The sequence below is a fragment of the Podarcis liolepis genome (assembly GCF_965112155.1).
Source record: "Podarcis liolepis genome assembly, chromosome: 1".
Lineage (NCBI taxonomy): Eukaryota > Metazoa > Chordata > Lepidosauria > Squamata > Lacertidae > Podarcis > Podarcis liolepis.
In genome coordinates, this window is record NC_139554.1 from 135,077,216 (window position 1) to 135,103,147 (window position 25,932).

General features: G+C 43.0%; 2 protein-coding genes across 8 annotated transcripts in view; both read right to left on the reverse strand.

The window, feature by feature from the left end:
* RB1 (RB transcriptional corepressor 1) overlaps positions 1–25,932 on the reverse strand; it is a 126,653-nt gene that overhangs the window by 44,415 nt on the left and 56,306 nt on the right. For 3 of the 7 annotated variants that reach the window (XM_083472947.1, XM_083472948.1, XM_083472949.1), the window contains exons 2-5: positions 9,891–9,967; positions 6,062–6,176; positions 4,710–4,819; positions 3,489–3,623 (exon numbers count right to left, since the gene is read on the reverse strand). In XM_083472947.1, coding sequence (XP_083329073.1) covers positions 3,489–3,623; positions 4,710–4,819; positions 6,062–6,176; positions 9,891–9,961 — 431 coding nt within the window. In that variant the 5' untranslated portion in view covers positions 9,962–9,967. Of the gene's footprint in view, positions 1–3,488; positions 3,624–4,668; positions 4,820–6,061; positions 6,177–7,038; positions 7,396–9,890; positions 10,068–25,932 lie in introns of those variants that run through there. The other 4 variants (XM_083472946.1, XM_083472952.1, XM_083472950.1 and 1 more) reach the window with 4 other exon arrangements.
* ITM2B (integral membrane protein 2B) overlaps positions 13,427–25,932 on the reverse strand; it is a 39,699-nt gene continuing 27,193 nt past the window's right edge. The window contains exons 2-6 of the mRNA XM_083474967.1: positions 25,754–25,882; positions 22,792–22,998; positions 19,147–19,257; positions 17,677–17,827; positions 13,427–14,096 (exon numbers count right to left, since the gene is read on the reverse strand). Coding sequence (XP_083331093.1) covers positions 14,008–14,096; positions 17,677–17,827; positions 19,147–19,257; positions 22,792–22,998; positions 25,754–25,882 — 687 coding nt within the window. The 3' untranslated portion in view covers positions 13,427–14,007. The remainder of the gene's footprint in view (positions 14,097–17,676; positions 17,828–19,146; positions 19,258–22,791; positions 22,999–25,753; positions 25,883–25,932) is intronic.

Genomic DNA, 25,932 nt, shown 5'->3' on the forward strand with positions numbered 1-25,932 from the left:
AAGAAAAAAGGTGTATCAGTGCACTCTAAAACTTAAGATTTCAACTCAGCATACCCAGAGTATTCTAAAGTCACAGCTGCTTTGAAGAAAATGTGTTTGGCTGGGAGAGGGTTGGATCCCAGATGGTTTTTAGCAGGAGCCAAAGGGATGCAAAATGAAATTCTGCAGTGGTTTTTCCAGTTATGCTGAAATTTATACCATCATATGAATGCTAAAATCTGTCTGCTATTATTTCTATACTATATACTATTATACTATACACTATTATTTTATACATAATATATGTACCATTTAGCAAGCACCTGAAAAGCCCACGGCGGCAGGCCAGTTCTACAAGAAGGAATTTTATGATTGTGAGCAGTTTCTGAAATCTTATCGCATTATGCCTTGCCTAGGACTTCAGATCCAACATGTGGCTGCAGGCGCTGAGGCCGTGGGGGGAGAAAGGCCTCCCAAGGCTGGAGGGAGCTGCGGAAGGGAAGGGAAGCACGCCAGGGAATGGATCTCTCCTGTGTGAGGCTGTGAGAAGACCCCTGCATTACGTCAGGGGGGCAGAGGGCAGGAAGAGCTTTGTGAGGGTCCAGGAACCCTCCGAGGAAGAGTTCAGTGTGGATATGGAGCCCCTCTGGGCTGTGGAAGGCGGGAGATCCCTTGCACAAAAAGCAAAACATGTCCAGTAACTTGGGGTGCGTCTTTTCAGGGTTACCTGGATATTCTTGGACAACACCGCTTAGTTGTGAAAGCCCCAAATAGGAATGATACCAGGTTTTTGTTTTTACTTTGTGTTTGTGTAGCAGAGTTGCTTATTCCTCTCCCTTATCCAAACTTCAGCTCAGCTTGAGAGACATGCTAGTAACTGGCAGCTTGAGGGAACTGCTCTGTTCCCTTTATGTACTGTAGTACAGTCATACCTCGGGTTAAATTAGCTTCAGGCTGAGCATTTTCAGGTTGCGTTCCGCACCACCCTGAAGTAACGAAATGTGTTACTTCCGTGTTTCGCCACTTGTGCATGAGAAGATGCTTAAAATGATGTCACGTGCATGCACGGAAGCAGCGAATCGTGACCCTCGCACACGTGGGTTGTGTTTGCTTCAGAATGCGGACGTGGCTCTGGAACGGATCCCGTTTGCATCCAGAGATACCACTGGATGCTGATACTCCCTGCAGTATTTTACAGGGAGACTTAACAGGAAGTTTAAAACTTCTCCTCCTTGTTCCCTTTCACACCATTCAAACGCCCCCTTCCAGCCCGGAGGATTTCAATGCTGCAAATTTGTGGTGGAATGATGTTGCTAAAGGACATATTAGAAACACAGAATCGCAGAGTTGGAAGGGACCGAGGGGTCCTCTAGTCCCTGAAATGCAGGAATCTCACTCAGCTAAAGGATCCATGACAGGTGGCCATCCAAGAGCAATAAAGAGTAGACTATTTTGAGATCTTAAGTATGGTACCAGTATCTTTATTGAATGAACAAATTTAAACATGCAAGTTCAAATGTAGCATAATAATTTACATAATCATAGCGTGTGCGTGCACACACACACACACACACATTTACATGCCATTATTTGCAAATATTATTCAAAAGACTCATGGTTTTGTGCTCTGCTGCTGAGACCCATTTATGCTTGTTCTGTCCTGTTAGCAATTGCTATTTAAAATGTGATGTTAGCAATGTGTCACTGATGTGAATTGTGTATTAGTTTATGACTGCTGAAGAAAGAGTGATTCTTGCCAATCTCCCCTTCTCACAGCAGCCCTCTATCCCCCCCCCCCCCGGTTTTGGAGGGCCATAGTGGGAAAGGAGAATGGACACATGGGTGGAGTGTCCCATGGGTGGAGTTCTGGCTCTGTAAATATTAGCCAACAAATATGTCCACAAGACGACTAGCCTACAGTTTTCTTTAATAGCCCTCCTAGCTACATGTCAGTGATATATCACCACACAGAGAGACAAAAACAACAACTTTTGCCATGTTCTCCTGCCTGGTCATCTGGAGGCGATTCTAACTGCATACTGAAAACCAACATATGAATCTGCATTAAAACAATGTTTTGGCCCATCAGGTATTTAATTTAGAAATGGAGAATTGGCACCCAACTATTCAGTACAGAGAAGGGGGAAATCCTACATTAAAATTATGTCACATCAGACCCAAGCTGCTCTTTAACATACACTGGTATTTGCTACAAACTTAGACACAGTGAGACTGTCCCTATCTATTGATCCAGCAGCTGCCTGTGTCAGAGAGGCAAGTGCTGAGGATTGTGGGTTGCATCCCACACGGCCCTCGCACAAACAGAGCAGACCTCTGCTCACGCCATGGGGCTGCCACTCCCCAGAGAAGACTTTGGAGGAGAGAAAGGGCGATTCTTGCTGTGTCAGTGGAACTTGGTTGGATACAACCCTGTATTACTTCCCCCTAGAATATTAAATATTAATCTCAACTTCCATCCACAAAGTGGCTACCATGGTCATCCCTGACGGAGACTAAATTATTCTTGATATTTAAGCTTTTGCAGCCATAGAAAGCACACTTGGCTAGAGGGCAATCCTCAAAGAGAACAAGTCTTTCATCTTCCATTATGGAAGGTTCCTTGAACAGGTCAGACTTACCGTCTTTCCCCGAAAGTAAGCCATCCCCCCAAAAATAAGACCTACTTCCAGTTTTGCCTCTCACTGTAATATAAGGCATCCCCCGAAAATAAGACCTCCCCGAACATAAGGCCTCCCCGGAATATAAGGCCCCCGAAGCTACCGTAAGGCATCTGACTCCTCTGGAACGTAGCGGCAGGTGCCGCCGCACAGCTCACTGATTGCCCGCAGCTCAAGGTCCTTGTATGCTCAGTGGAAACAGTTGGTCCTGGCAAGTATTAACCAATTCTCAATTCTAACCTGATAATTGCCACCTGCCCAGATTTTAACTTGTCTGAACTAAGTTTAAGACGTATTTTAATTAACTGATGTCTGTTTTTATGCATATTGCGTTGTTTTTATAATGTTAGCTGCTCTGAGCCTGGCCTCTGCCAGGGAGGGCGGGATACAAATAAAAAATTGGTAGTGGTAGTAGTAGTAGTAGTACATGATCCAGGCAAGCATTGTTCATTGTTGTACTATCAATTTTCAAAAGACACTGCATGTGCTTGTGTAATTCTGAATTAATTTGGCTGAATTGTGAACTTTTTTTCATTTTTTAAAAAATCAATTTTTATTTGCTTTTCTGTGGGTTTTTTGTGTTTTTTTTGTGTGTTTTTTTGGCTTTTCTATCATTTTTGAGAGACAGTGACAGGTCCAAGGTCACTCAACGAGCTTCATGGCTGAGTGGGGACTAGAATATCAGTCTCCCAGGTCATAGACCAACATTCCAGCCACTACACCCTTCTTAATCCCCAAATACAATGTTCATTTTAATGCTGTAATTCCCTCAAAACAGTAAATTTAAATTTAAACTAGGTTTTAGAACGCAGCAAACAATAAGCACTTTACCTTTCCAACTTGTGGTATAGTGCAAGCAGGACATCATATTTTTTCTTTAGGTGTGATATAGTACTTTCCACTTTAGTACTAATGGTGTCCATGTTGACATCCATTTCTTTAATCATGTACACAAATTTGCAAACGCTGCAAGAAAAACATAACAGTCAATAATCAAGTATTTCCATAAGGCTCAAAGAACATATTAAAAGCCAATTTCTCAAAAAGGACCAAACTTTCCTTGAGCAATGCTACAGGATTTAAGCTTTGCTCGGCTAACAGAGCAGGGAAGCTCTCTAGGGCCTTTAAAATACAGTGGTGCCTCGCAAGACGAAATTAATCTGTTCCGCGAGTCTCTTCGTCTTGCGTTTTTTTTTTGTCTTGCGAAGCACGGCTATTAGCGGCTTAGCGGCTATTAACGGCTTAGCAGCTTTAAGAAAAAGGAAACAAACTCGCAAGAACTCGCAAGACGTTTCGTTTTGCGAAGCAAGCCCATAGGGAAATTCGTCTTGCGGAACGACTCAAAAAACGGAAAACTCTTTCGTCTTGCGCGTTTTTCGTCTTGCAAGGCATTCGTCTTGCGGGGCACCACTGTATTTGCTTTATCCCCAAGCCAGGCACAGTAGGAGGCAAACTGGCCCCAGGCAGCCTATCCACCACCTCACCCTGGAGTCCCAAAGAAAAAAACTGTATCTCATCACACTTCAACCTTCAGCCAACTCACACCACTCTCTTTCCCTGGCCTAAAACAGACATGAGATGGCAAAGCTGCTATCACGATTCCCTACTCCACCAGCCGTTATTTAAATGCAGCTGCAATGCATGGAGGGCTTGATAAAAGTTATCAGGGTAGTAGCACAGCACTTCGCTGACCAAAAGTGCAGACCCACCAAGCTGCTATTAAGCTTTGCAGCCGGGAGGAAATGCCGGGATTTGTATTCTTCCACAGCAGGGTAGGATTCGATATGGGAAACAGGGAGGGAGGTTAACAGTCCCTACCCATTCTCAAGTACAATCTGACAAAAACTGATCTCAGACCCCTCTTCATGCAAGTGAAATGAGGAAACATTTATCTTGTTAAATCCAAGACCCTGGTTAGACATTGCTTTAGGCAAAACCACAGCAACAGAACCATTCACAGTAGTCGGGAAATAAGCCTCCAACAAAATACACGCACAGAATTATTCCATACCTGTTGAATTGTATCAAACTCAGCCGATACAACAAACCTACCTAATACCTAGGCATTTCAGAAGCTCTGTAAAAGTGAATGTCACCTCATCCAGGTCAATGGCTGCTGTAAAAATACAGATCCCCCACCATTCTTTTTTAAGGTGGCTCTCCTAGACAAAACAAATAGTAGTTTTCATGCTCATTGTAAATCAGAAGCAGAACTGAGTAGTCAATGTTGTTTCTTAAGACAAAACTGAGCGTTTTCTTAGAATCATAGAGTTGGAAGAGACCACAAGGGCCATCGAGTCCAACCCCCTGCCAAGCAGGAAACACCATCAGAGCACTCCTGACATATGGTTGTCAAGCCTCTGCTTAAAGACCTCCAAAGGAGGAGACTCCACCACACTCCTTGGCAGCAAATTCCACTGTCGAACAGCTCTTACTGTCAGGAAGTTCTTCCTAATGTTTACGTGGAATCTTCTTTCTTGTAGTTTGGATCCATTGCTCCGTGTCCGCTTATTCTTAGGAATATGCATATGCTGGTATGATTTGGCAAATAATACCAAGAAGCAAATGTCAAATGGATATGATATAAAAATAGCTGAGGTTCTCCTGCACCCCCTCAGAATCAGTGGAATTCGTTTTTAAGATAGATTTTAAGATTAGGATACTGAAACCCCATTCATGTCAATGTGAAAAAATTAAGCACATCCCAGGCTCTTCCATGGACATCAATAGGAAACAGAAGCACTCTAACACTTCAGAAGAGGATTGTGTCCCGTGTGTGTGGCCCAACAGGGCACACCAGAGCCCAGGTTTCCCTCCTCAGGGTACCTGTAGACACATGCGCAGGACATATCTAGACATGGTGAGGAACAAAAACATTTCCCACATGCCCATACAGCTTCTCCTCTCCACCTTATTCCACAATGTGAGCTTGGAACATCTGCATGGGAACGGCAGGAGGCCTAGGATTCCCATTCCTAGACCTGCCTGGTCTGCTGAGGGCCCAACTGCACACGGCAACTGGGGAGGGGAAAAGGGTCTTTATGCACATGAGTGTTGTGCTTATACAGGAAAGAACTGGACCCCATTTAAATGTTACTGGTCATAAATGCCTACATTTGATTAATGCAATTTCAGAAATATCTAAGGTTCACACTAAATTTATTATTTTTTAGAAGACCATTACATATGCATGATTTCTACACAATACTGTTTGTTCGCAAACCAACTCAACTGCATAAGATGAAATAGAAACAAAGGCAGAAAAAAATGTTTTGAGTATAAAGAGAGGCTAGTAAAGTTTTTGGTTTAGTGTTATTGTCTCAGTCTTCATAAGTATTTTATATCTTGAGCACATTCTAACATAAATGGCCATTAATCTGTTAAGAAACAAATCATATACTTACTACAACTCCATCCAGAGACACTTTTTCATAAGTCTTCCAAGCGGTTACTCGCACACTGTCCGTCACATGCAAAGCATCACATAGGACAAAAAATGCTTTTTCAGCAAATGGAAGCCTAAGGAAGAAAAATGTATCAAAATCTGACTGATTTTCACCCGTCCCCTCCAATCTTTCGCTGAGACATGCTGTGGTTTGCAAACAAGCTTGTGGGGCTTCTGCTGCTGATTCCTGTGCTGGCTGATGATTTAAAGGGGCTTCTAATGGTGATCTTATTTCTCAAAAATAAATGGTTCTAGCAGTAAAGCAATCCCTCTTGCTTTGCCTTTCATTTCGTCTCATAATATTATTTTTGCTGGCTTGCTTGGAAGAATAAAGGTTTGCTCCCTTTATTTGGATCTGTTGCATCTTTTCCTTCTAGGAATGGAGGTTGAGCATGGGGTGCAGATGGGAAACTATGACAAAAAGGATTAGGATTTTTGCAGGGGTGGGGGGTTCCCTTCCAAAAAATGTGCCTGGGGGCCATGCTCCCCCAGCTCCACACCCCTCAACTACGCCACTGCTCCTGTACCATTTACAGGGAAGTGTTTTCCTTTACAGAAATAAAAACATTAAAATTTTTAAATAATCATGTATGAATGTACAGAATGAGTCAACGTCCCTCACTGGCAGCTCCACCTATCGCAGAAGCTGTGACTTTGCAAACTGAAAGAAAAAGGTTCTCCCCAGCGAGCGGTTAGAGTGTCGGTAGGGAATAGGACTGGGAGACCCGGGTTCAAATCCCCACTCAGCCATGAAGTTCACTGGGTGTTACTGTCTTATACATTCCTACATTAAAGTCCCCCTCTGCTCTCTGTATGAACTGTTTTACTATGGCTGGTTACAACCCTCCAAATACCACAAATTACAAAAAAACCCAAATAAATTGGCTATGCAAAGTTGTTCACAAATTTATAGAGATACAGATTTTGCCAAACTACCTCTTCTAACTGAGTAAGAGATGTTTGGTTTTTACATCTGCTAGAATGGAACTGCAGTCCCTTCTCTTCTAGGCAGCTTTCCCACTTGACTGCTTCTGTGTACTAAATAACTTTTCTTTTGTGCAGAGCATTCATGCCCTCTTCTGCTAGATCCCCATCTTGCCTCCATTTGCTTTGTAATCTTGTAGGGGGGAAATGACCATAAGCTAAGTTTAAGGTGGGTTGTGGATTATTCTTCATTTATCAGGATGAAGAGTATCAGGATTCTTTGGGCAATCATAAAGTTCATTCTTCAGACCACGTAGTATTGCAGCAACATCAGCACACAATGAACCAGCTTTTATCAACAGTATTCGTACTCTACACCAAAACAAGAAACACAAATTATATACTGCAGCCGCACTGCACTACTGCTTAAAGCCACGGTTTCAAGAGTTCCGTGGGAAGGATTAACTGTTAAACCACTACAGTTCCCAGGATGATGAGGATAAGGTTTGTTTGTTTGTTTGCCGCCTATCTGGCTGGGTTGCCCCAGCTACTCTAGACGATTTCCAACAAATGATAAAACACCCCACATTAAAAGCTTCCCTATACTGGGCTGCCTTCAGATGTCTTCTAAAAAGTCAGATAGTTGTTTATTTCCTTGACACCTGATTGCAGCGTGTTCCACAAGGACGATGCCACTACCAAGAAGGCCCTCTGCAACCTCACTTCCCTGTAACATCACTTCTTGCAAAGAGGGAACCGCCAGAAGGCCCTCGGAGCTGGTGGTGGAAATGCTCTTTCAGGTATACAGGATTCTTTGGGAGACACCATACCTGTTTAAAGTGGTATGATACTGCTTTAAATGTACAGTGCAGATGGATACTGAAACCTGGGAACTATTACTGAATGTTATCAAGTTATTGCACCGTACCAGGGCCAGATGGTTTTACAGAAGAATATTACAAAACATTTATTAAGGGATTAGCATATAATTTGTTAGAAGAAATAAATTAAGTAATGCAATATTTCCCCCTCAAGAAGGGATTAAGTCAAACAGGTGGTAAAACAAAAAAGAACCACTATTTCTCTAGAATAGAGTATTATTAACCTATTGCTTTCCTGAACCAATATTACAAAATATGGACCACAATTCTGATCCAAAAGTTAAAATACAATTATTGGTAAATACATTAAAGAACATCAGCTGCAGTTTATTAAAACCTACAAATATCAGAACCCATTTGATTATAATTAGTTTTTGGATGCTTTTTTGGGGGTTTTGGGTGTGTTTTATTGGGACAACACTCCACTCAATTTGTAAAATCTTTCCATGAATAGAACAAGCAGTCATCTAGAGAAAGGTCTTGCACTGAGAGCTGCCATTAAATCTGACTACCTTTTGAAGTAAGCGTGCAAATTCCTTGCAAACATTTGCAGATGCAACTGAGGTCTCAGTGATTCCAAAACCAAATTAGTAACTTTTGTGCAAAATGATAGCTATAGTAAACAAACAGTACTATTGGCTCACAAGAAAAGTTCTAACCCGACAGAAATAATGTTTGAAATTTAGATTTTAAAGCTGGTTGTATGAATGACTGCTGCAACTCCAAGTGAGATTTCCAATGATTCATCAAATCCTGCTTTATGGGCTTCACTTCAGTTTTTGCAGCCTTTTATTTTTGACAAGGTGCTTGTGACTATGCACCTACCAATGTGCTGTTGCAAGCCTTGCCCTTCATGTCTGATTAAACCTAGGCAAGGGAGAATGGTAGAAATAGATACAAGTCCTAGAGGTTATGCTCAGGACAAGGCACGGATCCTCAACCAGTAGGCTGGTACCCAAGGTGGATCGTGACAAAAATATGGCTGCCATGTTGGACTCCCCCTGAAGCACTACATGTGGGTAAGAACAAGCTTTTCTGATTAGACACTAATTTTATCCATTTCCATTTGGCAGGAGAAAGGCATGAGACGTCATCCATAAGATCTGAATTTCTGGCCAACCGTACGTCCCATCTTCCTATAACTAAACCTCTAGTGATAGAGCACGACATGGAGCAAGGGCACTCTATTCATTTTCTAACCCATCTCTATGACATTCTGGATGTCACCAGGGTCAAAAGTGTGCTGGAATGCAGATGTGTCAGCAATACAGTGGTACCTCAGGTTAAGTACTTAATTCGTTCTGGAGCGCCGTTCTTAACCTGAAGCACCACTTTAGCTAACGGGGTCTCCTGCTGCTGCCACCAAGCGATTTCTGTTCTCATCCTGAAGCCAAGTTCTTAACCCGAGGAAGTATTTCTGGGTTAGCGGAGTCTGTAATCTGAAGTGTCTGTAACCCGAGGTCCCACTGTAGTTGCCAGGATGGGGTCCCAGGAAGAGACATCTGGAAGTGGGAGCTGGAGGGAGCAGGGATGCCAGGGGAATCCTCACCTCACTCCCATGACAGGACGGGGTCAGAATAAAAGTTTCTTGCCGGGCAGAGAGAGAGAGAGAGATCCATTTCGGGATCTCTCTTCCCTGGTGTCCCTGGTGCCCTTTCCTTTCTCTCTGCTTCACATACATCGCCCTCCTTTCCAGAATATCTGCTCCGGCTGCAGGAGAGTTCCGAGGGGACAGCGCCGTCCTCTCTCTCTCTCTGCTGGTGGCAGGTGAGGCGCCGCGAGTCCCGCCGGAGCAACGGGCGGGCGAGGGAGGGAGGCGGGCGGGCATCCTCCACGCCCCGCCCCGGGGAGACGCCAAGCTGCCCCGGACCCTCCGGACCCCGCGCAGCCCCGCCCGGCTCCCTTCGGCACCACCGAGAGGAAACGCCGCGAGACCTGACCGAGGGGGACGCGCCGCCCGCCCGCCCGCCCCGCGAGCCTCACCTGTCCCGCTCCGGCGTGGCCTGGCCGGCGGGCGGCGCCTCCGCCTTCCTGGGGGTCCTGGGGGTCGCCATCCCGGGACGAGCCTCCCACCGGCGCCCGCGGCTCCCGCCCCTCCTTCCGGCAGATTCCCGCCCCCTGCGTCACTTCCGGGCAGAAGGACGCCGCCCGGGCGCCGCCGCTCGCAAAGCATGCCGGGCTGCCCAGGCCCGGGGCGGCGGCGGAGCCTCGGCAAGTGATGGGCTCCGAGCGGGGCAGAGAGCCTGGTCTTGCGGGCCTGGGGCCAGAGGGAGCGCAGCGCTGCTCCCGTAGAAGCGGGGCCTCGCGTGGGACGCTGCGCCCAGAGGCACCTTCTTCCTTCTGCCCCGACCCATTGGAAGTGAGGGGGGGGGGGCAGAACTGGGCACCTGTTTTATTCTCTCTTTTTTTAAAAATAATATTTTATTAGGTTTTAACAATAAAAGGTTTAGAAAAATAGTAAAAACAAAAAAGATGCAAAGTTATAAAATACAAAGATACAGACATTAAACACAAAAAAGAAATAGAAAAAAGACATATAAAAAGACAAAAATTCCCTTTCTTAAATTCTCCTCTTTAGTTAACTTATTTTCCTGACTCACGTCTCCCATTTTTGTATCCCTTTTAAAAGTTAATTCAGCAAATTCATGTCGTATTAGTCTATCTGTTATTAATCCAATCTTACATTTTACCTTGTTGCTAGAACCCCTGCAATTCATTTCAATGTCCTCAACATTCAAAAATTTTACAATATTTCTGCAAATAAGTTTTGAATTTCCTCCAATCTTCTTCCACCGACTCTTCTCCCTGGTCTCGGATTCTGCCAGTCATTTCCGCCATCTCCAAGGTGGGTTGCATCTGCCATTCTTCCAAGGTGGGTAGGTCTTGTGTCACACTTGTTTTATTCTCAACTCCTTCATCACAAACATGGAATTTGCCTTTTTAACAGCTGCTGCTGCACATCATCAAGCTCTCGACCACCACTCCAAGGTCTCATTCCTGGTCCATCGCCACCAGTTCAGACACCATCACATCTGTGAAATTACCATATTTTTCGCTCTATAGGACGCACCAGACCATAGGAGGGGGAGAACAGGGGGGGGGGAATTCTCTCCCTCTCTGCTTAGCGCTCCTTCAGCGAAGCGGCAGGAGAAACTGAGCCCCTTCCATTTCTCCTCCCGCTTCGCTGAAGGGGCGCTGCGCAAAGGGAAAACTGCAGCGCCTCTCCAGTGAAGCGAAGCCTGGAGAGCAAAAGGGATCGGTGTGCACCGACCCCTCTCTCTCTCTCTCCAGGCTGCTATCCACAAGCCTTCGGAGTGCAGTGGGAGCTCCTGCTGCGCTCCAAAGGCTTGAGGATAGCTGCCTGAAGCCCCCGGAACGCAGTGGGAGTTCCCGCTGCACTCCAGGGGCTTCATGCGGCTTCAGCGAAAGCAACGCAAAGCCTCCGGAGCGCAGGGGGAGCTCTCTGCGCTTCAGAGGCTTCGCGTTGCTATCACTGAAGCCAAGGAGCCTGCATTCGCTCCATAAGACACACACACACACATTTCCCCTTAATTTTTGAAGGGGGAAAGGTGCGTGTTATAGAGCGAAAAATACGGTAATAGAAATGCAACCCTGACAGTTAGGTCCAGTCGCAGACGGGGGTTGCAGTGCTCATCTCGCATTCTAAAGAATGCTTACAGATGAGCTGAGATTTAAGAAGGGCATGTATAAAAATGGAAAAAGGGAAATCACATGAGAAGCCAACAGTTGCAGGGTCAGCCAGGGTAAAACTCAGAATAAGCTCAGGCTTGAAAGAGACGTTAGAAATAATAAAGGTTTCTTTGCCTGTGTTTGAAGCCAGAGGAAGAACAAGCAAGTGGTAAGTCATTTGTGTGGAGAAGACAAAGAAATGCTATTGGGTGACAGAAGGCAAAACTCCTCAACACTTAGGACTCAGCTATACAGCTGCAAATAAAAAAACATTTTAAGTGTGTTTTAAGTGCAATATACAATGAGATGATGGCGATGATGAGCCTTATGGAAAATTCAATGTACTGTATTTTTAAGAACACTTTAAAAAAAAGCATTTTCAGAGCAGTTTTTATGTGTATGTGGATTCCACCCTACTTTGCCTCCATCTTCATCCAAAAAGAAAATAATGCCCAACCTGGTGATAACATAATAAATGATATCAGGAGGGAGCTGCAGCCCAAGACAGGAAATGAGGTGGTAAGGAAAAACCTAGCAAATCTCAACAGTTAGTCTATGGGCACTTTAGAAAAGGATGTGGCAATTACTAAGACCCAACATGGGTTTCTTGAAAACAAGCCAGACAAATCTCGTTTCTTTTTTTCTTTTTTCTTTTTTTTTGGAGTTACAAGTTTGGTGGATCAGTGGAATGCTGTGGACATAAATACCTTGACATGGGCATATCCAAGAGGACAGCTGCCCTCCCCAATCAAGTCAATAAATAAAAATACTTAACTCAAAGTAGAAATAATCTGAGTATTTGAAATTGAAATGCTCACTGAGGTCACTTGGATGATTTTGGGGCACATTCTAGCAACACAACTGGCAACCCAGAAAGGCCCTTTCACTGGGGCAACTGTGGTAACTAACTGTGGTGGGAAAAGGACAAACAAAATTGAGAACATGAAGCAATTTTCTCTGTTTACTTGTTAGGATTTCCCATTTAATAATGGTTTCTATTGTTTAATCCATACAGTGATTTCATAGAATCATAGAGTTGGAAGAGACCACAAGGGCCCTCGAGTCCAACCCCCTGCCAAGCAGGAAACACCATCAGAGCACTCCTGACATATGGTTGTCAAGCCTCTGCTTAAAGACCTCCAAAGCAGGAGACTCCACCACACTCCTTGGTAGCAAATTCCACTGTCGAACAGCTCTTACTGTCAGGAAGTTCTTCCTAATGTTTAGGTGGAATCTTCTTTCTTGTAGTTTGGATCCATTGCTCCGTGTCCGCTTCTCTGGAGCAGCAGAAAACAACCTTTCTCCCTCCTCTATGTGACATCCTTTTATATATTTGAACATGGCTATCATATCACCCCTTAACCTCCTCTTCTCCAGGCTAAACATGCCCAGCTCCCTTAGCCGTTCCTCATAAGGCATCGTTTCCAGGCCTTTGACCATTTTGGTTGCCCTCCTCTGGACACGTTCCAGTTTGTCAGTGTCCTTCTTGAATTGTGGTGCCCAGAACTGGACACAGTACTCCAGGTGAGGTCTGACCAGAGCAGAATACAGTGGCACTATTACTTCCCTTGATCTAGATGCTATACTCCTATTGATGCAGCCCAGAATTGCATTGGCTTTTTTAGCTGCCGCGTCATTGTTGCAGCTAAAAAAGCCAATGCAATTCTGGGCTGCATCAATAGGAGTATAGCATCTAGATCAAGGGAAGTAATTTATAGTATTTTATTCTCAAGTCTGCTCTAAAATATTGTTAGCATTAAAATCCAGTAATTCAAACATTCCCAGAGAAGAATATAAAGAAAATTCCTCAAAGAAAAGTTACAAAAACATTTAGACAAACAGGTTTGTAATATTTATTTTCACTGCACATACATAGCATATATACACGTCAGTAACATTCTGTTACTGCTTAACTTTGTTACAGCAGATGCTTATACTAGAACAGCGACTTGGAAATCAAACTTAAATGAGACTGTATTAAAAGAAGAAAATGAATTGCACTTTTATTACAAATTGTTTTCCCAATGCTTCCCCAACGTTGCAAGTAATATGCTATTAAAAATCTCAAGAGTTGCAGTCCATTTGTGCATGTATTCTTTATAATAAATTCAGATGAATTATTCTCCAATTTTACTCTAAAATGGGATAAATTATTGACCTGGTATTACTTAAAGGCTCATTACATGAAATGTACTAACAACTAAGAGTTTATATAGCAGCTATTCAAACATATAAAAAGGGCACCATGCTTCAAAATATGGGAAAACGTTAAAAAGGTTTATTGTAAGATAAAAAGTGTTGGCATTCAGCTATAAAGCCTTGTCCACTACTTACATAAATGACTTAAAATAAAGATCACTGCACATAAAGGGCGGGGTCAATGTGTGTATTTTCAGTCACAACAGTGTGTCTATTCTTCACAGATGAGTGTTTCCATGACAAACCTGTTCTCAAAGTGTCGAATCTTTCGGCAATTACTTGCTTCACGCTTCTGTATTCCTGTTGTGGGAAAGTGAATAGAATATAATTTATTTTAAAATGATAGTTGCCTTTTGCTTCCTGTGAAAACGGTTGTGAGGGATTCTGTCAAACTGGAGACTCTGTAGGTCATTAATAGGGAACTGGGTTTGGCCAGCAGGCCAGCTCCTTATCTCCCCCACCCTCAACTTTGACCACCCACCCATCAATAGTCTGGCATCACAATGACATGTGCCTGGTGTATGCCAAAGTTCAAAGGAGGTAGCTGGAACTGTTACAGCAACTTCCTTTAGAGCTGCTCCCAGCTGATGGGTGCTGGGCCTTCAAAGAGGCTCCCTGTGACTTCTTATTAGCTGATAGGTCAGTTATAGGGCAGAAAGTATTCAAAGTGCTGGTGAAAATGTTTTGAATGCAAACTGCTTTTCTGAAAATAAAAGTTCAGTTTTTATTTGGAGTAGGTTTTTTTGGGAAAACTCAGCAGTGGCCAGAGGATTGGAGAAGATCAGTCTACATCCCAATCCCAAAGAAGGGAAGTGCCAAAGAATGCTCCAACTACCAAAAAATTGCACTCATTTCACACGCTAGCAAGGTTATGCTTAAAATTCTACAAGGAAGGCTAAAGCAGAGAACTCCCAGAAGTGGAAGCTGGATTTCGAAGGGGCAGAGGAACCAGAGACCAAATTGCAAACATGCGCTGGATTATGGAGAAAGCTAGAGAGTTCCAGAAAGACATCTATTTCTGCTTCATTGACTATGCAAAAGCCTTTGACTGTGTCAACCACTGCAAACTATGGCAAGTTCTTAAAGAAATGGGAGTGCCTGATCACCTCATCTGTCTCCTGAGAAATCTCTATGTGGGACAAGAAGCTACAGTTAGAACTGGATATGGAACAACTGACTGGTTCAAAATTGGGAAAGGAGTACGGCAAGGCTGTATATTGTCCCCCTGCTTATTTAACTTATATGCAGAATTCATCATGCGAAAGGCTGGGCTGGATGAATCCCAAACCGGAATTAAGATTGCCGGAAGAAATATCAACAACCTCAGATATGCAGATGACACAACCTTGATGGCAGAAAGTGAGGAGGAATTAAAGAACCTTTTAATGAGGGTGAAAGAGGAGAGCGCAAAATATGGTCTGAAGCTCAACATCAAAAAAACGAAGATCATGGCCACTGGGCCCATCACCTCCTGGCAAATAGAAGGGGAAGAAATGGAGGCAGTGAAAGATTTTACTTTCTTGGGCTCCATGATCACTGCAGATGGTGACAGCAGTCACGAAATTAAAAGACGCCTGCTCCTTGGGAGAAAAGCAATGACAAACCTAGACAGCATCTTAAAAAGCAGAGACATCCCCTTGCCAACAAAGGTCCGTATAGTTAAAGCTATGGTTTTCCCAGTAGTGATGTATGGAAGTAAGAGCTGGACCACAAAGAAGGCTGATCGCCGAAGAATTGATGCTTTTGAGTTATGGTGCTGGAGGAGACTCTTGAGAGTCCCATGGACTGCAAGAAGATCAAACCTCTCCATTCTGAAGGAAATCAGCCCTGAGTGCTCACTGGAAGGACAGATCGTGAAGCTGAAGCTCCAATACTTTGGCCACCTCATGAGAAGAGAAGACTCCCTGGAAAAGACCCTGATGTTGGGAAAGATGGAGGGCACAAGGAGAAGGGGACGACAGAGGACGAGATGGCTGGACAGTGTTCTCGAAGCCACAAACTAAACGACTAAATAACAAGGGTTTTTTTTTGTTTTCCCTGAGAAAATGGCTTAAATTCAAGAATTCAAACCACCACCTTCCTTCAGGCCCTCAGCTGCACTAGGGCATTGATGAGCACCTGCAAGGCACATATAAACTACATGGGAGAGTCAAGATAGGAAGGTTGTGAAGACTGGAGGCTGCAAATCTACGGATGTTGGATAATGCAGGGAGCTGCAGACATTTAATGAACTGAAAAGCAGACACAGTGGCTCTCTCAATACTTGCTCTGAGTAGTCTTATTGCAAGAGAGTTGCTCATATGTACAGCTCTTGTTGAACCAACTTGATGCATCTGATATTGTTGTCCTTTAATCAGGATCGCCATACCAAGTATAAAAAATCTAGGCTCTAGAACAGGCTACCACTAAATTCAGTTTTGCCCCAGCATAGCTCACAGTTTCTGCTGCCAAAGGCAGGCAAATGAAAGAAATGCCACTTTATACCAGGGGTAGCTAACACTGGCTCTCCAGATATTGCTGGACTACAACTCCCATCATCCCTGACCATTGGCCATGCTGGTTCTGGCTGACGGGAGCTGGAGTCCAACAATGTCTGAAGAGCCACAGATCAGCCATCCCTGTCATGTTCTTCCTACCCAACTGAAGAGCTGTGGTGAAAGCCTCAACAGTTACTTTTGTTAAAAATTGTGAGTAATCAAGATTCAGGTAAGTTGCCATGTTGGTCTGATGCAGTCCAAATTAAAAAAAATAATAAATTGTCCAGTAGCACCTTAGAGACCAACTAAGTTTGTTCTGGGTATAAGCTTTCATGTGCATGCACACTTCTTCAGATCCACATTAAGTTTAGTCTTCATTGAAAGGTACTTCCTTTCTTCTGTGTCCCAAACAATGCTCCAGCAAAATTAGTCAATTCTGTTCCAACATATCATGAGATGCTGCAACTCATGATTCAGCCCAAGTTAAGCAATTTTTAGTCTCCTGATTTGAATGGTAAATGTTTAACCTCATGCCTGTCACCCACTGAAAATAATGGTGACTTGGCTTACATCTGACTGGTGCCCACTGCACTGTTAAATCTGATGCAAAGTGCTTGATGCATAAAAGTAGCATGATTCAAACTGGCAAACTGGTTAGAGCAAGTACCATGTGAAATAGGTTTTATGTATTTTGTCCATGAGTTCACCATTCCATTTATACGTTTATTATTACAGTTCTTAGTGAAGCATATTCTCTGAATCAGATCACAGTGCTAAACATGCAATTACTGATATCGCAACAGTGTACAAGGCACAATATTCAATGGCTCAAAAAACTGTCCTGAATGCTAAGAGTTGCCATGTGAGAATGTAACTACAGTGGTGCCTCGCAAGACGAAAAGAATCCGTTCTGTGATTCTCTTGTCTAGCGGTTTTTTTGTCTTGCGAAGCAAGCCCATTGAAGGATTAGCGCTATTAGCGGCTTTTAGCGGCTTATCTGCTGATCGGATCAGCTGATAAGCGGCTTAGCGGCTTAGAAAAAGGGGGGGGAGGAAAAAAACCCCGCAGGCACTCGCAAGACATTGTCGTCTTGCGAAGCAAGCCCATAGGAAATTTGTTTTGCGAGGCACCTCCAAAACGGAAAACCCTTTCGTCTAGCGGGTTTTCCGTCTTGCGAGGCATTCGTCTTGTGGGGCACCACTGTATTTAGCATGAGGGCCAACAAACGCAGGCCATTACACTTGAACTGCAGCAAAGTTGCAAAGTCTCAGGCTGTCACAATATGAATACAGAGCACTGGGACGCTACCCTTTCACTATTTTATATGGCACTTAACAGGAGGGCCATCACCCTCAACAGAGTCGAGGTACCTTTCTTTTTCCCCATCCACATGCCAACCATACCTTTCAGCATTTCCTTGCGCTGCAATTTGTAGGTCTCTTTGCCACGACAGAGGCGATAGATGAAGAAGCCCAGCTGATCCACATTTTCTATACGATCAGTAACTATCATCTGCTCATGAATCAGGTAGGACTGAGGCAAGTATGTTCCAGCCTGCATCAACCCAAATAAAAGTGCAACAGTATAATCTCAATAATGTTAATGATGTCAGATGAGTCGTTTTTACAATTGCTCTGCGGGGGGGGGGGGAGTTCAGTTCTGCAAAATGTGTGTTGGAGGGGAGGGACTTTTCGCAGAAGGTAGAAGGAAATTGCTTTTAAAAAATACTCTTTATCAATTTTGCACACTTTAGAAAACAATAAAACATAATAGAGGAGAAATGGTGAATCACATTTTGATGCACAGTTGATATAAATAATAATAGATGACTATTGTATCATATACTTCTGCCAAGGCTAATGTCAAGGAGTGTGGCAGTTCTGCCCTGTTAATATATTCAATAAGATCTCTCAAAGCTGACGAAAGGTTTTTAGCTTAATGCTACCACTATAACACTATTTTTTAAAATAACCATAGCTAGGGTTGCCATATTTCAAACAGTGAAAATCCAGACAGAAATGTTGCTCTACTTTTTTTGGCCAAACTTGTTGAGCTTTTTTGGCCAATTTTTAAAAGGAAAATAAGCAAAAACGGCACTACCGACAAGGTCTGCCATACATCCGGATTTTCCCGGACATTTGACCGATTTCCACCCAGACACAGCTAGAGACTGGAGTATTCCGGAAACGTCCTGGAAATTCCGGACGTATGGCAACCCTTCCATAACTAAAGTTAACTGCAGTTCTCTCAATTTGGACATAATGGGGAACTCAAATTTAAACTGAAAGGTTTGGGCTACTAGCAAAATTGGCCCTCAAGACAAGATTACTTAAAAAAACTAATATTAATAATTTGTATTAAGATTTTTCAAACAACTGATTAGGACCAGGTTACTTCAGAGACCCCCTTAACTCTTATCTACTCAGTAAGTCACTGTGTTCTGCAGGACAGTTTCTCCTTGATATATCAAAAATATCAGAAGCCTGGTCAACCATAGCTCCAAGCATTGCTTTCAGTGTGACTACCCCTATTCTGTGAAACAGCATTCTTGTTGAGAAGTTGTTTGAATGCGTAAACAAGTTTTATGTAGATGCTATAATGTAAAAATTAACTGATTATAGACAAGGTAGACTTAAACCACATTCTTCAAACAATGTAATTTATGCTTTTGAATTGTGTACAGTGTAATTATTATTTTTAAAATTCTTAAAATGACTTTATAAATAAAAAATTAGCTAATGAAGTTACAACATTCTGCTGTCCTGTAGTACATTAAGTGCTCTTTCATGTTTACATACACTTATATATCCAGCATGAAAGTTTAATGATCTAGCCTGAATATATTCAAAAAGAAACATGAATTTTAATCATACCTTGATGTTGATCAACAACTCCAAAAAGTTTTTAGGCGGCATAACCACCGACGTGTTTAGAGGAATAACATAGCATTTATCCAGGCTGAGGTCAAGGTAAGCTGTAAGTCTCTGATGAGAAGATGTCACAAATAGCATGTTAGTAATTTTAAACATACAAAATTATGTATGAGTAATCATTCTAATTGCTACTTCATTTTCCTGCTGAATGCCTGCCTTTGCAGATACTATTTGTAATGTCCTTTCAGATAAAACAAAACTAGCACTAAGAAAAGTCCAGCCTTCTGTGCTAGTTTTCTGTGGTCGTTTCTTCCTTTTGCGGGGGGGGGGGGGGAGCAGTGTCTTTCACGTTGGGAAGCACTAAAAAAATGTGATCCAATTACCTGAAGTGGCACAAACCATTCTGCCAACTGAGGTTCCCACCACCACATTTTGCTGCATGAATATCCCAGCCTAATTTAAGAAGTGCAAAACACAATAAAACCTGGTACTTTTTATGTACCGTATTTTTCGCCCTATAGGACGCACTTTTCCCCCTCCAAAAATGAAGGGGAAATCTGGGTGCGTCCTATGGGGCGAATGCAGGCTTTCGCTGAAGCTTGGAGAGCGAGAGGGGTCGGTGCGCACCGACCCCTCTTGCTCTCCAGGCTTCAGGAAGACATCCGCAGCCTAGGCAGCCCTGAAGCAGAGCACCCCTTGCGCTGGGCAGACATCTGCAGCGTGTTGGAGCCCTGGGGAATTCCCTGCAGGGCTCCCCACGCTGCGGATAACAGCCTGCCGCCCAGCGCGAGGGGCGCCCTGCAGCAGAGTGCCCCGCCCGCCGGACAGACATCGGCCAGCCCCACAAGCTCGGGGGACAGCAAGGAGGCACAGCGCCGCCATCCCGCTGTTCCTCGACCTGGTTCGGTTTCCCCGACCTGGTTTGGGGGGGGGGAATAAAGGGAATTTTTCCCCCCTTTATTTCCCCCCCAAAAACTAGGTGCGTCATATGGGACGGAGCGTCCTATGGGACGAAAAATACGGTACTAAATGTTTTCAAATTATAAATGTGATGGTTTTCTGGGCATGTGATTTAAACTATTTGGAGAATTGTTATTATACAGTACAACCCCCAGGTTCCAGGCATCTCAAGTCACATGCAAACTATCTAAAATGGTAGATGACAATCAAAGTACGCTTAATGTGATTTTCCTTATTCAACTCTCTAAAATAAATATCAAATTAATATGCAGGGTTCTATAATTATGTGTTGAATTTCAGTTACTACAGTAAGACAACCCAATTTATGCAAGGTAGACAAATCATAATTTGAGGGTTTTTTTCTAGAGCAGTAAAAAATTGGAGAGAGGGAAAGAGAGAGAAGGGGGGAAATTTCATCTAAAAGTAAACTCAAATAGCCACATATCCCATCAGCTGAAAATACACTGAGGCCACACTGTGGGTCCCTAACCACTGAGAATGCTGGCTCAGGCTGATAGGAGTTAGAGGGCAACACCTGAAGATCACAGCATCCCCATTCCCATTCTGCAGGAAGGAAACTGCTGGATATAACTGATTGTATGGAGGAAACTGTTTAGTTCACAATGAATACCAGAAACATGAACTCTGTGTGGCTGCTAGTTTTTGTTGAGTCTAGTAATTACATTATTATTATTATTATTATTATTATTATTATTATTATTATTATTATTATTATTCCCAGCCACTCTGGGTGGCTTCCAGCAAAAGATTAAAAGTACATTAAAACATCAGTCATTAAAAACTTCCCTAAACAATGTGGGTGGGTAACAATATAAACAGTACTGCTCAATCATAGCCATGTTAAAACAATTTGCTTTCCAACTGCTTTCTATGGGCAGCTCTCACTTCCACTGCAAGGGAGATTAAAGGAACTGGAATTTGGGCAAATGATGCAAGTCTGGTGATTGTGGGAAGATAAACCATGGAATGTTGAAAAGACAATGAAAAAGGGAGTGAGGATGCTGACCTGCACAGGCCCTTAAAAGCATTATGGCAAGCAGTGAATTACTCTCCTCACTACACTATGCAGCAATAAAATGTTGTTCCATACCAATCTGAAGCCCTTTTGCACAGGCAGGAAAAAGTGGGACAGTGCGCATGATAAATTCCAAGCAGTGCAAGGTTCCTGTTTCAGGCTGGTTGAAGCCTAGAACAGTACTTCTGTTAGGAGCAAGATGCACTCCAACGTTTTGCTGCAGGGCTCCCTTGTACTCGCATAATTATTTTTACCATAATCAGTGGGGTGGGGGTGGGAGTGGGATCCATCATTTCCTTGTCTGGGACATGAATTAGGGAAGAAAATCAGGACTTTTGTTAAGGACTGAAAATTCCCATTTCCATAACTGCCACATTCCAAACCCCAGGTTCCCACAAAATCTGTTGTTCACAGGCTATAGAACATGTTCAGTGGTTGCAGTTATTGCAACTATGTTATTGCAACGGAACATAGGAAGCTGTATTAAACTGAATCGTATCATCAGTCCACCTAACTCGAATATTCTCTACTACACAAGGATGATGAACGGCCTGAGCATTTTTATCTGGGCTCGAGACACTCCCTGATTTTGAATGCACTGTGGCATTGGCAATAAAATCAAATATACAACAAGTTCTGTCAACCGTCAGTGGCTAGTGGTCCTCCTCTGGCTTCACCTGCCCCATGCTAGCCTCTCTCCAATTTCACAATACAACCTCTGCGCCAGAACGTTCAGCAATCAGTGTCAGTATTGGAGCATTACTAGAAAAGGGCATCATTTCCAACACAGCCTGAGCACTGGCTCTTCAATGAACTCATCGGGACTGGCAGTTCCATCATGAAAGGGTAGAGAAGACAGCTGGAGTGTTTTGCATGAAGCTGCCATCTCAAAGCCCCTGGCGACCTTGATGTGGCAGTTCTCAAAGGCTACATAAGGCATGGCACATGAGAAGCTGATATGTGTGTGCAGGGGCGCGGACTTATAAAAAATATTGGGGGGGCCTGGGAAAGCTCATGAATAAATAAGCTCATGAATATGCAGCTAAAGTGGCGCCGCCTCCTTGTGAGCGAATAGGGGAGAGCGTGCTGCGCCTATTAATCAGCTCCGAAGGAAATTGGGTGGAGCTTTTGCTCAGGAGGGAGGGCAGGAGGCATGCAGCCCGACCCTGTGCATTTTGGGCTGGGGGAGGGGCGGTGGTGGCGCTCTGCTGGAGGGGCGCCTGAGATTATTGGGGGGCGGAGCCCCCCCAAACGAATTTTTGAGGGGGCTCGGGACCCCTCAGGCCCCATGGAGTCGGCGCCTATGTGTGTGTGCTGCTTGAGTGTGTGCATCACTTTTGTGTCACTTGTGGATGCATGTGAGCAGAGGCCTTATTCATGATGGCACTGCCCTCTCCTGGCATGCAGCCTCCAGAAGACTGGTCAGCAACAAATAAGATCCTCAGGTGAAAATACGTTGCCCACCCTAGTCTATGCCGACTGGCAGCAGCTCTCCAGGTCTCAGATACAAGCCTTTCCCAGCCCTGTCGGAGTTGTCAGGGACTGAACTACAACCCTACATCCTACTTTTGAAAGTCAACACAACCGATCCATGGCTACAGACAAGCATATGGCAAGAAACTCTCATTCGCATTACAGACTGTCCTTACCCGGTGAAAGTCATGAACGATATCAGCTGGATCACTGTCAGCAAATTCTGGAACAGGCACACTGATGAACTCAACCTCCTGCTCCTTGAGGATTTGAATGTTCTCTTCAATGATCTGGTAACGGGGAGCTGGGGCGCCTGAATCTGGCTCACTTAATGTTAAGCCATCCTCAATATACTTTATTCCACAGAAGTAAACGCCATTTTCCTAAAGGGCAAAGTTAAAAGTGAAGCAAATATTATGCAAGCTTTCAGGCACTTCTAATCTCCCTTAAACCATTAATATGTACCGGACCCCTTCCTTATGCACTAAAGTGCTATCTCTTCTTTCATCTCAAAGCTATTTCAAGAAGCAGAGTGGAGGGGAGGCAGGGCGTGAAGAGCAAGTGTAACCCAGGCAGGTCCAGGTGTCCAGCTAGAGACAGGAAATTTCTGGGGGGAAATCAATTGAAATATCTGGAAGTTTTAAAGTCAATTAAAAACACTGTGGGAGTGGTTTGGGAAAACAGAAATACATTATGGATTCTCTTCTCAAACCTAGACTTACATCTCCTAAGCTTACATTTTTAATGTTTGATTTTTATTATGTTTTTATGAATTGGAAGCCTCCCAGAGTGGCTGGAGCAACCCAGCCAAATGGGTGGGGTAAAATTATTATTATTGCATGTTCTTAAAAGCAATAAAATATCACATCTAACTTACTGTGTTTTTGCAAAATGCCCGGGAAGCTTTGCTATAAATATTTATTATATCCTATTTTCTTAACAGGAAAATTCAGATTAAAAATAAAATTTAACAGTTTAAAATTGAAACTATGAACACTGTAGAAAATAAGTTTTATCATGAGGGTTTGGAACCAATATTTAGACCAGCATTATGCTGAAGAAACTTTGGTTTTTAGAGGAAAAAATTCTAAATATTCTTGTATTTAGAGTTTTCCTATAGAAAAAAAATATTCCTATAATGGTTAGTCATGCTTCAAGTATGAAATCAATAGGTGTTAATTCAGTTTCAACTAAGTCTGGATTCAACTCAATGTATTTAAAGAACTGCAATAAATTTGGATATTACTGTAGCATAATTATAAACAGGAAGCTGATGTCATGTACAGTGGTGCCTCGCAAGACGAAATTAATCCGTTCCGCGAGTCTCTTCGTCTTGCGTTTTTTTCGTCTTGCGAAGCACGGCTATTAGCGGCTTAGCGGCTATTAACGGCTTAGCGGCTTTAAGAAAAAGGAAACGAACTCGCAAGACGTTTCCTCTTGCGAAGCAAGCCCATAGGGAAATTCGTCTTGCGGAACGACTCAAAAAACGGAAAACTCTTTCATCTTGCGCGTTTTTTGTCTTGCGAGGCACCACTGTACGCACATAATTGATTCGTTATCTTGAACCCTGAATTACTTATATCCTACTCCATCAATAATATATAATTGAAAATAACAGAAAAACTCATTTATTTTGTCTCATCTAATCATCATCTTTCAGATGTATAGCTTTGGATTTTGAACTTTGAGCTTCAAAGATTTGAAAAAAATTGAGACATTTCCCCAGTTTTTCATGTTGAGTTTATTCCCTGATTGCACATATGCATTTTCAAACATGCATCACATTTTTCATTTGATGCACAATATGGAGGAATCTGAAGCGTGTTGTAGGCTATACTATAAATATGTTTAGCAGTCATGTTGCAGGGGCAATATGGTTGATATGACTCCTCCTTTAGATCAAATACCTGAAGTGTTCTGCATTCTGAAGCTTTTAAAATAGTTTCCAGCACCGAATCCCTACTTAGCAATTCAGAGAATTCAATCAGCAATCACTAACATTATTGCCTTTGAAGCTTGTATCTAGTTGTTTTGAAGCAGTGAGTTGGCTGAAAAAATATTTCAAAACAATGATTTAAAGAGGGTTTCATATGTAATTTTGAAAAACTTTTGCACAATTTTTTATTTTCTCTCAATTTTCTCATTTTTCTAATGGAAAAGTTCATTGGGGGGAAATAAACAGATCACCTCCCAATCCCCAATCCCTCATACCCTTAAGCCAGGGGTCAGCAAACTTTTTCAGCAGGGGGCTGGTCCACTGTCCCTCAGACCTTGTGGGGGGCCAGACTGTATTCTGAAGGGGGGGAGAACGAATTCCTATGCCCCACAAATAACCCAGAGATGCATTTTAAATAAAAGGACACATATTATTATTATTATTATTATTATTATTATTATTATTATTATTAATAATTATTATTATTATTATTATTATTATTATTATTATTATTATTATTATTATTATTATTATTACCACGCTGATTCCTGGACCGTCCATGGGCCAGATTGAGAAGGCGATTGGGCCAGATCTGCCCCCGGGCCTTAGTTTGCCTACCCATGCTTTAAGCCTTTCCATCTTGCCTCTGTCTCAATCTTGCTCTGTGCTCAATCGAAGAAGAGAGCTTACACAGGCTTGCATCTGTGCCTCAACTCTCCCAGTTCTGAGCTTGAAGCACCTATCTGTAGCTGAGCTTGCAGCAGCCATTAGATGCAGATGCAGAAGAAGTCTCTATCCTCCCTCTATCTCTAATTTGTTGAGGGAAGGTTTGTTTCAGCTCTCAATTCCAAGCTTGAAGCAGATTTATTATCCCTGAGCTCATGCAAAGTTTCAGAGACCTAGCTTTGGGAAAGAAGTGTCCTAACAACAACTGATTTGAGGCTGGCAAGTAAAACCGGTCCCCCCAAACTGATGATCCCTGGCCATACACGTTAAATGCAGGAACTTTCCTTACAAAAAGATTAAAATTAACATGTGAATTAGCTCTAAGTATACAAGGGCTAGAGGTTAAAATATGTTGGGGATTTTACCTTCACCTTTTTTTAGAAGAGTTAAAGTTGGGTAACTAGCAAAAAATTGTCAAAATAGTACCAAGAGAACAATTAAAGTATTTACTCATTTAAGTAATATATTCAACCTACCTGGAATGCAAAATACTTGTATAGATAGGCACCCCCAAGTATCACCACAGCAAGCATAAAAGCTAATCCAAAACACATACACCAACACCAAGCCCTCCTTTGTGCGATAGGTACCACGCCCTCTGGATCCTATAAATATAGAAAGGGAAACAGCAATCAGTTGTGTCCATCAAGCATTA